The following is a 13757-nucleotide window of genomic DNA, read 5'->3' on the forward strand; positions in this document are numbered from 1 at the left end:
CACCAAACCAAGTTATCATAGTATCAACCAGGTTGGAAGAGACATCCAAGATCATCCAGTCCAAATGTAGCACCCAGCCCTGTCCAATCAACTAGACAATGGCACTAACAGCCTCATTCACTCTTTTCTTCTTCACTCTTTCCCCTCCAGGGACAGCAATTCCATCACCTCCCTGGGCAGCCCATTCCAGTGCCCATCACTCTCTAGCAAGAGCTTCCTCCTAACATCCAGACCAGACCTCCCCTGGCACAACTTGAGACTGTGTCCCCTTGTTCTGTTGCTGCTTGCCTGGCAGAAGACACCAATCCCCACCCAGCTACAGCCTCCCTTCAGTTAGTTGTAGACAGCAATGAGGTCAGCCCTGAGCCTCCTCTTCTCCAGGCTAAACACCCCCAGCTCCCTCAGCCTCTCCTCATAGGCTGTGTTTCAGGCCCCTCACCAGCTTCATCGCCCTTCTCTGGACATGTTCCAGTATCTCAACATCTCTCTCGAATTGAAGAGCTCAGAACTGGACATAACATTCAAGGTGTGGCCTGACCAGTGCTGAGTACAGGGGCAGAATAACCTCCCTTGTCCTACTGGCCACACTACTCCTGATCCAGACCAGGATGCCATTGGCTCTCCTGCCCACCTGGGCACACTGCTGGCTCATGTTCAGCTACTATCTACCAGCACCCCCAGGTCCCTTTCTTCCTGGCTGCTCTCCTGAACTCCTCCTGTCTGGAAATGACAGCATTGAGGTGGTTGTTGCTGTTTTTTATTGTTGTCTGGTTTTTGTTTAGTTAAGCTCTAAATCAAATGAGATTTCCAGTTAGACCTGGATTTCAAGCATCTGGGCTGGCAAACTATGCACAGCCTCTACAGTGCGGACTGACTGCATTAAAATTTGTCCAAAGCCAGGTGAGCTCAGAGGCCTTAAATAAGTTAATTGTTCTTTTAACAGAGGCTCAAGAATTAATATTAACTGTTAAAAATATGGGAGAAGGACTTCATTGCTACTGAGTTTTATCCTTTCGAATCACTTGGCCACTCTTGAGCATTGTTGTAACCACCACCCTCCCTGCCCTCCACTAATTAGTTTTCACAGTTCATTCACAATCACCTTTTCAACATCAGCACAGTATGGATTAACTTTCCAAGAATTCCCAAAGTCGACTGGATCTACTTCAATGTGTTCACTGCTGCTGGTCAAATCATTGTTTTGGATTCCATCAAAATTTCCACACAGACCACACACTTGATCCTTGCAGGGAAAGAAACACAAAAACCTTCAATCTTACATCTGTAGACTGGTTCAGAGTTTTGTTAAGAAGTCTTTTTATCCTTAGTGGCATGAGGTTTGAAAACTGATTTACCCCTGGCCTTGCCAAATCCACTAAAATAAATAACTGTCATAAAAGTAGTTAAGCTCCTGTTCCCTGTCTCCTTAGCTGAAAGGAGGACCATGCCTGCTTCTGAGGACTAGGACTCTGTTCGGAGTCGTAGAATCATAGAACCATAGAATCTATCATGTTGGAAGAGACCTCCAAGATCATCCAGTCCAATTTAGCACCCAGCCATATCCAATCAACTATCCCTACAATCTGCTCCACCTGGTTCCTTATACTGCTCTTCTTGAATACAGAGGGAATCATAGAATCATCCAGGTTGGAAAAGACCTGTAGGATCATCTCTCAAGGCTTAGTTATTCTGAAGCACCACAGCAATTTTCCTTTCTGTCATAGCTCATCTCCAATGAGTCAGAATTTACCCCTTGTAGCTGAGCTATCAGCCCTTGTGGTATTACCAAAGAAATAAACCCCTTCGTTTTCAAGCAAGCACCCAATGCTCCATGGAAATTGATCAGCACGTCTGCATTAAACAATTGCCCAGAGACAGGCTAACATCATTCTTTGGAGAGAATAAGAAGTAAAGCAAAAAACCACCTACTTTGAAATTGCCTTTTAAGATAACTGAGACTCCCATGGCCAGATCCCAGGTCACACTGATGCTTTTGCCCAGTGAAATGATGTAGTAACGGCCAGATCTCATCACTTCTATATCACTGTCATCCTTAGGAGGAACTTTGATGTTCACCTGGGCGAGAAAAGCACATGGAGCAATTGACTGTGCCTGTAAACACAACTTGACATGGGTCACTTTCCCAGTGAGACACACAATGAGCTTCCAAAGGCTGATGAAGGGCACAGAGTATACCAAATTAATGATAGGCTTAGTGTTTGGTCATCAGTGGTTTGCTGTGTTTTGTTTTTCACACAGAATATCAGGGGCTGGAAGGGACCTCGAAAGTTCATCCAGGACCAAGCTCCCTGCCAGAGCAGGATCTCTTAGAGCAGGTCACATAGGAACACATCCAAGTGGGTTTTGATTATCTTCAGAGAGAAAGACTTCACAGCCCCTCTGGGCAGCCTCTTCCAGTGTTCTGTCACCATCAGAGGGAAATAATTCCTTCTCATGTTTCCACAGAACTTCCTAGGCCTCAGCTTAGAATCATAGAATCAAACAGGTTGGAAGAGACCTCCAAGACCATCCAGTCCAACCTATCCCCCAGCCTTATCCAGTCAACTAGACCATGGCACTAAGTGCCTCATCCAGTCTTTCCTTGAAGACCTCCAGGGATGGTGCCTCCACCACCTCCCTGGGCAGTCCATTCCAATGGCTCTCTGTGAAGAACTTCCTCCTAACATCCAGCCTATAATTCCACCCATTGCCTCTTGTCCTGTCACTGGGCATCACTCAGCAGAGCCTGGCTCTGTCCTCCTGACACTCGCTCTTCGCATCTTTATCAACACGAACGAGGACAACCTCAGTCTCCTCTGTTCCAAGCCCCAACTCCCTCAGGCTGTCCTCAGCAGGGAGGTGTTCCATTGCCTTCAGCAGCTTTATGGCTCTGTGCTGGACTCTTTCAAGCAGTTCCCTGAGGTCCTTCTTGAACTGAGGGGCTCAGAACTGGACACAATTTTCCAGATGCAACTTCACCAGGGCAGAGTAGAAGGGTGAGGAGAACCTTTCTTGACCTTCTAACTTCAGCCCTAATGTACCCCAAGATGGCATTAACCTTTTTGGTTACATGCTTCTGGCTCATGGTCAACCTTCTATCTAGTAGGACCCCCCAGACCATTGTCCCTTTCACTGATCTCCAGCAGATCAGTCCCTAACCCATACTGATCTATGGGGTTGTTCTTTCCCAGGTGCAAGACTCTACCTTTGCCCTTGCTGTGTATCCTTAAATTTCTCCCTGCCCATCTTCCACCCTAAGTCTTGCTCAATGGCAGCACAACCTTCCAAGCACAACTTGTTAGTAAGCTAGCAATTCTGTGTTCTTGAGGTGGGTAGCAACAAAAAGGGCTAGCTGGGTTTAAATGCAACATGGACTGAGAGAACCATCAGCGGCCTTTGAAGGACCATAGTCTGATTCTGAAGTCAGGAAGAACCAATGGTTAAAAAATCCTAAGATGTCCCTTTCGGTCTCGCTTCCTTTTTCCATCACTTCCACTTCTCCTGTGTGCCTCTTTCCATCTGGCTGCAAATTCACTGCCTGCAGCTACTGAAAACCTAGGGGATTAATTTAAAATGCTTTCATTCACACCATAATCTCCTTTCAGTGAGAACTCTGACAGGGTTATTAGCCCCATTTGGAGAGAAAAAAAAAGTCTGGCTGTTAATTCAAACACCATTAATGCATTAACTTGAAGCTGCTTAATTGTGAAAGAGGCAGATGAAATTTTTCAATCAATACAAGCAGTGAAGGGAAAAAGAGTAGAACAAAAATCATTCACTCCCTAGTTTAAGGGCAAAATATTTCCTTATCCCTCCTGTTCAGTTAAAGTTTAGCACCATGATTTAATTCTCTTCATCTCTGGGTTACTAGCAGAAACCTCTGTCCCCAGAGAAGACAGCTCACATTCTCCAAGGGTCTCCTAAAGATGACCTTCAAGGTCATTAGGGAAGACTATGCTAAGATCTCCAGAGGACCCTTACCCACCTCTAATATTCTGTAATGGCCGAAGTCACTCCAGTCTTCAGAAATGGATAAGGAAGAGAACAACCTCACCTCTACATGATGGAACAGTTTGTTCTTGGTGCTGTATCAAAGCAAATTAGCAGGACTAGTCAGCATGGATTTGTCAGAGGGACATCATGCTTGGCCAGTCTGATAGTCTTTTACAATGGCATAACTAGATGGGCAGGTGAGGGCAGTGGGTGTTGTTCACCTTGACTTTAGGAAGGCTTTTGGCAGTCTCACACAGCATTTTCAGCCAGCAAGGTTAAGAGAGAAGAAGCGAGAGCTGTGGCTGCTTAACCTGGAGGAGCCTGAGAGAGAGGAATCTCATTAATTCTTATAGATATCTAAAGGGCAAGTGTAGGAGAATGGAGTCTGACTCTTCTCAGGAGCAGGGCACAGGGAAGTGGACACAAACTAGAATGCAAGAGGTTTGTTGTAAACCTAAGGGAAAATTCTTCACTTTGAAGGTGGCAAAGCACTGCAACAAGCTGCCCAGAGAGGTTGTGGGGTCTCCCTCTCTAGAACCATTCAAACATCTGCATGTAGAGTCATAGAATGGGCTGGGCTGGAAGGGACCTTCACAGGTCATCCAGTCCAACCCTCCCTGAAGTCAGCAGGAACATCCTCCACTACAGCAGATTGTCCAGACCCTTGTCATGTCTCACCTTAACTCCAGAGATATCAACCACCTCGCTGGGCAACCTGTTGCAGTGTTCCAGCACCTTCATGCTAAAGAACTTGTTCCTCACATCCAACCTAAATCCTCTCTGCTCTCATTTCAAACCATTGCCCTTATCCTGTCTCTGCAGGCCTTTGCAAACAGTCCCTCAGCAGCCTTCTTGCAGCTCCCCTCAGCTACTGGCAGGCTGCTCTTAGTTCTGCCTGGAGCATCTCCCTTCTCCAGGATGAACAACCCCAGCTCCCTCAACTTGTCCTCGCAGAAGTGCTCTAGCCCCCTGATCATTTTCATGGCCCTCCTTTGGACCTGCTCCATCAGATCCATGAGCTTCCTGTGTTGAGGCCTCCAGAGCTGGATGCAGCACTGCAGGTGAGATCTCAGCAGCACAGAGCAAAGTGGCAGAATCCCCTCTCTCCATCTGCCATTTAGAAAGAGCATTCCCCACGTGAGCTGGAATTGAACAGCATTCCTAACAGTGATACAATCACTGGCACCAAGCAGAAATATCAAAATTATATTGTACCTCTGGGAGCAAAATGGGTAATCATAATCCTGCTGATCTCTTCATTTTATCATCTAATTGTCAAGACCTATGGAGCACGAGGTCATTCATGTTCCATCTCATTGAACAACTTGAAATGCTTTTCAGCAAACAAAAGAAAGAGACCAGAAGTATACATACGTTTCCATTGAACAATTCTGTTTCTCCTCCTCCATACAGAATGAGAACCCTTTTGGTGCACTTTTCTCCAGTGAAGCCACAGCCTTCGTTTGAGATTAGGACCCGGAAGGTTCCAGAGTTATCGTTGCAGAAATCCTATCAGATGAAAATCAGTAACTCATTAACATGGAATACTTGAAAAACACATACAGAGCAGAGGAGCAGGAAGGTTGGACTCAATGGTCTCTGGATGTCCCTCCCAACCTCTAACATTCTGTGAGAAAAAGGAAGCCTCAAAAAATACTCTGAAGAATCCTCTCCAGATTAAACAGTGCCAAGGCTCTCATCTGTTCTTCATCAGGCAGTGCTCCAGGCCCTTCATCATACTTGTGGTGCTCTGTGTTGCACCCTCTCCAATAAATCCCTGTCCCTCTTCAAATCATAGAATCAAACAGGTTGGAAGAGACCTCCAAGATCATCCAGGCCAACCTAGCACCCAGCCCTAGACAATCAACTAGACCATGACACTAAGTGCCTCATTCACTCTTTTCTTGAACACCTCCAGGAATAGCAACTCCACCACCACCCTGGGCAGCCCATTCCAATGCCAACCACTCTCTCTACCAAGAACTTCCTCCTAACATCCAGCCTAGACCTCCCCTGGCACAACTTGAAACTGTGTCCCCTTGTTCTGTTGCTGGTTGCCTGGCAGAAGAGACCAACCCCACCTGGCTACAGGCTCCATTCAGGGAGTTGTAGACAGCAATGAGATCAGCCCTGAGCCTCCTCTTCTCCAGGCTAAACACCCCCAGCTCTCTCAGCCTCTCCTCACAGGGCTGTCTTCCAGGCCCCTCACCAGCTTTGTTGCCATCTTCCTTGAACTGAGGAGCTGAAAACTAGACACAGCACTCAAGGTGTGGCCTGACCAGTGCTGAGTACAGGGGCAGATAACCTCCCTTGTTCTACTGGCCACACTACTCCTGATCCAGGCCAGGATGCCATTGGCTCTCCTGCCCACCTGGGCACACTGCTGGCTCATGTTCAGCTACTATCTACCAGCGCCCCCAGATCCCTTTCTGCCTGGCTGCTATCCAGCCACTGTCCCCAGCCTGTAGCACTGGTTGGGGTTATTGTGGCCAAAGTGTAGAACCCTGCACTTTGCCTTGTTAAATCGCATCCCATTGGCCTCTGCCCACCCATCCAGCCTGGCAATGTCCCTCTGCAGGGCTCTCCTACCCTCCAACAGCTCCACACCTGCTCCTAGCTTGGTGTCATTTGCGAATTTACTGATGCTGGACTCAATCCCCTAGTCCAAATTATCAATAAATACATTGAACATGACTGAAGTTGGAAGCCCAGGACTGGATGCAATATTCCAGGTAAGGCAGAGCAGAGGGGTTCCTCTGTACTGTGCTGCTCTCATATGATGCATGTCTGCCTTCTAGACTCACTCATTTTCTCAGAACTTGTCACAGTCTTTGACGTTCTCACAACATCTTCAGAGACATGAATAGCCTCTGCTGTCCTCTAACATCCACAGAATCACAGAAACTTTATGGTTGGCAAAGACTCTTAGGATCACCAAGTCCAAGCTATAACTCTGGTCTAAACTTACCCAGGTCTAAACCTACCCAGTCTCAGCTTGCGGCCATTCCCTCTTGTTCTATCCCTAATGACCTGTGAGAAGAGACAAGCAGCAGCCTCTCCACTACATACTTTCAGGTAGCTGTAGACAGCCATGAGGTCTTCCTTCAGTCTTCTCTTTTTCAAACTAAACAGCCTCAAATTCTTCTTGCTGCAGCCATTCAGAATACCCAAATCCTGACATTCTTTCCTAGTATAAACCACCCTAAAGCAGTGAAAGGGAGCAAGTCCTGGTGAATAGAAGGATGGCCATGAGCCAGCAGTGTGCTCTTGGGGCCAGGAGAGCCAATGCCAGTCTGGGGTGTATTAGAAGGACTGTCATTAGTGGGTCAAAAGAGGTTCTCCCGACCCTCTATTCTGCCCTGATGAGTGCCCACCTCTGGCAAGGGAGCTGGACCAGATGACCTTTCAAGGTGCCCTCCAGCCCCTGACATGCTATGGTTCTATGATATTAGCAGACAACTTCTGCATTTGAGGAGTTCTTACCTGAACTAGCACATATTGACAGTTTCCTGGAAACTTGTATTTCAGCCCATCAAAGGTCATATAATGAGCAGTGCCAATAACTGTACAGGTGCCATCACAGGCATTCTGGGTGCATTCCCACTTTCGACCATGACACACACTGGAACAGGAAAAAAAAAGTTAGTGACAGTTACCATTTCTTCTAGACAATGCAATATGCAATAAAGGGGATAAGTGTCCATCTCCAGTTCATGGTCTAGACTCTCCAAAAGACACACAAGTGGTGTTGAGCTACTGTTTTACCTTTCTGTTGGGCCTGGGTCAGAGAATAACCAATTGCAGACGAAAGATGAGCAACTGGGGTTGCTGAGTCTGGAGAAGAGGAGGCTGAGAGGGGACCTTGTTGCTGTCTACAACTACCTACAAGGAGGTTGTAGTGAGGCTGGAGCTGATCTATTCTCCCAAATTACTACTGATAGGACAAGAGGAAATGGCCTCAAGTTGTGTCAGGGGAGGTTTAGGTAGGATGTTGGGAGGAAGTTCTTTCCTGAGCAGGTGGTCAGGCACTGGAAGAGGCTGCCCAGGGAGGTGGTGGAGTTGCCATCCCTGGAGGTGTTCAAAAGGAGAGTGGATGTGGTGCTTGAGGCTATGGTCTAGTGATGAAGGATGCTGGGATGAAGGATGCTGGGATGCAGGTTGGACTGCCTAATTCTGGTGTTCCTTTCCAACCACAGCGATTCCTAGTGCTTAGATGTTGTGCTGATGGATTTGGTTTAGTCAAGGACTTGTCAGTGTGAAACTAATGATTGGACTCTATGAGCTTGAAGGGCTTTTCCAACCTAAGAAATTCTGTGATTCTGTGATGTTTGGTCTGGGGAAGAGAAGACTGAGAGAGGATCTAATAAATGTCTATAAATGGCTGAAGGGCAGGTCAGGTCAGGAAGGGAGAGGGACAGTCTCTGCTCACTTGTGCCCTGGGATAGAACAAGGGCAAGGGACAGAAACTACAGTATAGGAAGTTCCACCTCAACATGAGGAAGAACGGCTGCCCAGAGAGGTTGTGGAGTCTCCTTCTCTGGACACTTTGAAGACCTGTCTGGATGTGTTCCTGTACGACCTCCACTAGATTCTATGGTCCTCCTCTGGCAGTAGGATTAGACACTATGATCTTCAGAGGCTCCTTCCAACCTCTAAAATCCTGTGATTGTTCATCCTCTGTCTTGATCCAGACATCAGCTACCACTCCCTGAAGGTTTCTGTGCTGCTGTCCATCCAGGCAGACTTCAGAGCAGCCTTCCAGTCAATGAAGGAGGCTGCAAGAAGGCTGCTGAAGGACTGTTTGCAAAGGCCTGCAGAGACAGGATTAGGGCAATGGTTTGAAATGAGAACAGAGCAGATTTAGATTGGATGTTAGGAACAAGTTCTTTAGCATAGGGATGCTGGAACACTGCAACAGGTTGCTCAGGGAGGCAGTTGAGGCCTCATCCCAGGAGATATTTAAGGTGAGGCTGGACAAAGCTCTGGGCAACCTGTTCTCATGGAGGATGTCCCTGCTGACTGCAGGGGGTTGGACTGGATGACCTTTGGAGGTGCATTCCAACCCAGACCATGCTATGATCCTCAGATATGTCAGAACTTTTGCCCTACAGGAGAACTGTTGTTTGGCAACACAGAGATAGGAAATGTTCTCAGCTGAGGTGAAAGCTGAGATGCTCAATGCCCACTTTTCTTTGGTCTTTAGCACTGGATCCAGCAATGCCCTGGGCACCCACCCTTGGAAAGTATGAGTCTGGGAAGGGAATCAGATCACATGAAATAAAGAAGTGGTCACTTAGATGTACACAAGTCTGTGGGGCTGGATGAACTGAACCCAAGGGTGCTGAGGGAGTTGGCAGATGTGCTTGCCAAGCCTTCAGGTGGTGGAGGCACCATTCCTGGAGGTCTTACGGCACTTAGTGCCATGGCCTAGTTGACTGGCTAGGGCTGGGTGCTAGGTTGGACTGGATGATCTTGGAGGTCTCTTCCAACCTGGTTGATTCTATGATTCTACCTGAAGGGACGTTGTGGAGAGGCTGCTGCAGGTCTCTTCTCACAGGTAACTGGAGACAGCACAAAGGGGAAAGGCCTCAAAATGAGACTTGAGAAGGTTTAGCTTGACATTAGGAAAATGCTTTTTCATGGAGAGAGTGTTCAGACACTGGAATGAGCTGCCCAGGGAGGTGGTGGAGTCACCCACCCTGAATGTGTTTAAAGGTCATTTGGATGTGCTGCTTAGGGTTATGGTTTAAGGTGAATCTTGTAGAGTAGGGTTGTAGGTTGGACTTGGTGATCCTGAGGGTCCCTTTCACCTGGATGTTTCTGTGATAAATCTATGTTTATGTGACAGTAGATGTGACAGGATTCCTGATCATGATGGGAGATACACCAGTGGCTCCCTGCCTGTATGTCTTGAAAGTGATAGTTCCAAGGATGACTCCTAGACTTCACCACAAGCTCATAATATGCAAGAAATAACAACCACACACACACACAAACAGGGGACATCCTGACATGCAGAGTAAAACAAGCTGCTGCCTTGTTTTCCAGAGGGAAGGGAATGCTGAAGAGCAGTCAGACACAGGGTTGAGGGCTGGGTACCATTACATCCATGTTGCTGTAGTAGCTGTACCGTAAACCTAGCAACATTTTGGATCTCAGTTTCATCTCTTCTGCATCCCTTTTGCCTTCTCTTTCTTTGTTATGTTGGGCTATTGTTTATTTTACAAACCAGAACACACCCAAAAAAAAAACCCAACTCCACATCATGACCGTCTTCTGAGTAGATCTAGAAACTGCAGAGGTAGCTAAGTTCCTTATCTCCTGTAACTCAGTTGGTTTCAGTGTGATTATATTGCTGTAACACAAAAATAGAAGGGCTCTTGGCCTTCATAACCCCACCAGTCACATTCAGTGTCAAACATTATTAAACTTCTGATAGCTTTCCATTTCATTGCTGCAATACATCATAAACTTCTAGTCTCATATGGGACCTTAGTAAGACTAAAGGATGGAAGAGACATGGAGGTGTGGGATGAGGAGAACATCAGGAGGTTCAATAAGGCAAAGTGTAAGGTCACGCATCTAGTTTGGGGCAATCCTTGGTATCAATATAGGCTGGGGAATGAGGAGATGGAGAGCAGCTCTGCAGAAAAGGACTTGGGGGTGCCGGGGGCTGAGAAGATGGATGTGAACCAACAGTGTGCACTTGCAGCCCAGAAGTTCAATGACAGCCCGGGCTGCATCAAAAGCAGCATGACCACAGATGGAGAGAGGGGATTCTGCCGCTCTACTCTACCCTGATGAGACCTCACCCAAAGCATTGCATCCAACCAGAGGACCCCCACCACAAGAGAGACATAGATCTGATGGAGGAAGTTCAGAGGAGGGCCACAAAGATGATCAGAGGGCTGGAACACCTTGCCTATGAATGCAGGCTGAAAGAATTGGGGCTGTTCAGCCTGGAGAAAAGAAGTCTTCGGGGAGATCTAATAGCAGCCTTTGAGTACCAGCAGGGAGGCTGCAGGGGGACTCTTCAGAAGGGCTTGCAGCGATTGGATGAGGGACAATGGTTTGACACTGGAGCAGGATAGAGTTAAGCTGGATATCAGGAGGAAGTTCTGCACAATGAGAGTCAGAAAATACTGGAACAAGTTGCCAAGGGATGTGGTTGAGGTCCTGTCCCTGGAGGCATTCAAGATCAGACTCAAGGTGACCAGGGACAGCCTGCTTTAGTTGGAAGTATCCCTGCTGACTTCAGGATGGTTAGAACAGTGTGCTAGTTTGAAGCAGACTAGAATGTTTTGGTGAAAAGAACTAGATAATTGGCTGAAAAAGGAAAACAATGGTTGTGTCTTCTTCTCTCACAGTCTCTCTGAGAGCTCTGGGAACAAGAAGTAAACATTAGATAACATTCTCCATTTTGCTCTCACTTTGCTTTTGCCTTCAGACCAAGCCACATCTCCTTAACCTCACTGCTACTAACCTTGCTCCTTAACCTCTTGGCTGCACCTCTATTCTTTCTCAGGATTGGGGGTAAGGTTGAGAGGGGCAGGGGGAGGTGTTGGGGTGGTTTGAGAACCCCTCCTGGGGACTCAGGTTTCTGGGAGGGGAGTTGTGCTTCTGTATTACTTTTCCTTTGCATATTTCTGTATATAATTGTATATATTGTAAATAGCTGCTTGTATATTGTGCTGCTGTAAATAAATAGCTTTCATTTATATTCCTGGAGCCCGTCTGAGTTAGCTGGGGCATTTCCAAAAGTGTGGGGGGGCAGATAACATCTAAACCACCACAAACAGGTGACCTCTGAGGGTCTCTTCCAATCCAATTGTGCTAGTTTGAAGCTAGCAGGAATGTTTTGGCAAGAAGAACTACATTACAGGCTGTGAAAGGAAAACAGTGGTGATGTCTACTTCACTCACATTCTCGCTGAGGAGTATGGGAAGGAAAAATGAAAACATTAGATAACACTCTGGCCATTTTCTCTCACTCTCCCTTGGGCTGCTGGCTGAGCAACATCTTACTCCCTAACCGCACCTTCCATTTGGACTAACCCACCTTTGCTTCCTAACCTCTTTGCTGAACCTCCATTCTTCCTTGGGACTGGGGTAAGGTTGAGAGGGGCAAGGAGAAGGTGCAGGGGTGGTGGAGAGCCCCTCCTGGGGACTCAGGTTTCTGGGAGGGCTGTTGTGTTTCTGTATTACCTTTTACCTTGTATATTTCTGTCTATAACTGTATATACTGTAAATACCTGCTTGTATATTGTGCTAGCTGTAAATAAATAGCTTCATTCATATTTCCAGAGCCGACTGAGTCTAGTCTGGGTGATTTCTAAAGTGTGGGGGGGTGGGGAACACCCAAACCATCACACCAATGCAATCTAAGAATTCATAAATAAGGCTCAAGGTTGTAAATACACTCACGTTAAGAAGGAAATAAAGATTAATAAAAGACTCCATCCTCTGGTCCTTTTCCAGAGGTATCCTGAAGTCTCAAAAGCCTTGCTGCAGGTACAAAAGGAGATCCTTCCCTTGGCATCCATAAGAATCGATCAGGATTTACTAACCAGCAAGAGAATGAGCATAAGTAACAAAGTCAATGAAGGATAAAAATCTTCTGTTTCTTATTAATCTGGGGGAATTAGAATATTATGCAGCACCATATCTAAAAGTCTAATCTAATAATAACAATGTAATAAGAAGCATCTTGTTTAAGGTTGGGGGAACATTTATCCTCTCAATGCTATGTGAATGCAGATGGACACCATCACTGCCCCAGGGATTTTTCTAATCGAGCTCCTTAAGGGCAGCGAAAGGGGAATTCTGTCCCTGCTTTACAGATGTAAAAACTCGGAGATTAAAAACAAAACTACACACAACCCTGAAGTGTTTTCTCCAAGATCAAATTGCTCAGCACAGAAAACCTGAATGCTGAACTGAGTTGTCTATAGCAACGTGCTAACTTGAGCCCAGATGGGATATTTTGGTGAGAAGAATTAGCTGATAGGCTGTGAAAAGGAAACAATGGTGATGGCTACTGCTGAGATGTATAAAAACAAGACCACAAACACAGATAAGGCAGTTGTCTGCTCTCTGTCTTTGGGGGTGTACTTCTCTCTAACCTAACTTATTGTCTGTGTGACGAATCCATTTGCTTCCTAACTCCCCTGGCCAAGCTTCCAAACTCACCTTGAACATAAGACAAACTCTGGGGTAAGGTAGAGGAGTGGGAGAAGGTGGAAGGGTGATTGGGAGTCCCTTCTGGGGACTCTGGTTTCTGGGAGGGCTGTTGTGTTTCTGTATTACCTTATCAACTCGTATATTTCTGACTATAGCTGTAGATATTGTAAATATCTGCTTATATATTGTGCTAAGCTGTAAGTATAAAGCTTCATTCAACTTCCAACTGGACCTTGACCGCCTGGACAGATGGGCAGAATCCAATGGGATGGCATTCAACAGCTCCAAGTGCAGGGTGCTGCACTTTGGCCACGACAACCCCATGCAGAGATACAGGCTGGGATCGGAGTGGCTGGAGAGCAGCCAAACAGAAAGGGATCTGGGGGTGCTGGTTGATACCCGCCTGAACATGAGCCAGCAGTGTGCCCAGGTGGCCAAGAGAGCCAGTGGCATCCTGGCCTGCATCAGGAATGGTGTGGTCAGCAGGAGCAGGGAGGTCATTCTGCCCCTGTACTCTGCACTGGTTAGACCACACCTTGAGTACTGTGTTCAGTTCTGGGCCCCCCAGTTTAGGAAGGACATCGA

At 46.9% G+C, this 13757-nt stretch overlaps 1 protein-coding gene across 1 annotated transcript in view; it reads right to left on the reverse strand.

Moving 5' to 3' along the window:
- The window catches only part of VWF (von Willebrand factor), a 220778-nt gene that overhangs the window by 122494 nt on the left and 84527 nt on the right, over window positions 1-13757 (reverse strand). The window contains 4 exon segments of the mRNA XM_064142874.1: window positions 1103-1243; window positions 1930-2076; window positions 5368-5502; window positions 7477-7615. Of these exon segments, the coding sequence (XP_063998944.1) occupies window positions 1103-1243; window positions 1930-2076; window positions 5368-5502; window positions 7477-7615 (562 nt within the window).

Source organism: Pogoniulus pusillus, chromosome 4, assembly GCF_015220805.1.
Source record: "Pogoniulus pusillus isolate bPogPus1 chromosome 4, bPogPus1.pri, whole genome shotgun sequence".
NCBI lineage: Eukaryota > Metazoa > Chordata > Aves > Piciformes > Lybiidae > Pogoniulus > Pogoniulus pusillus.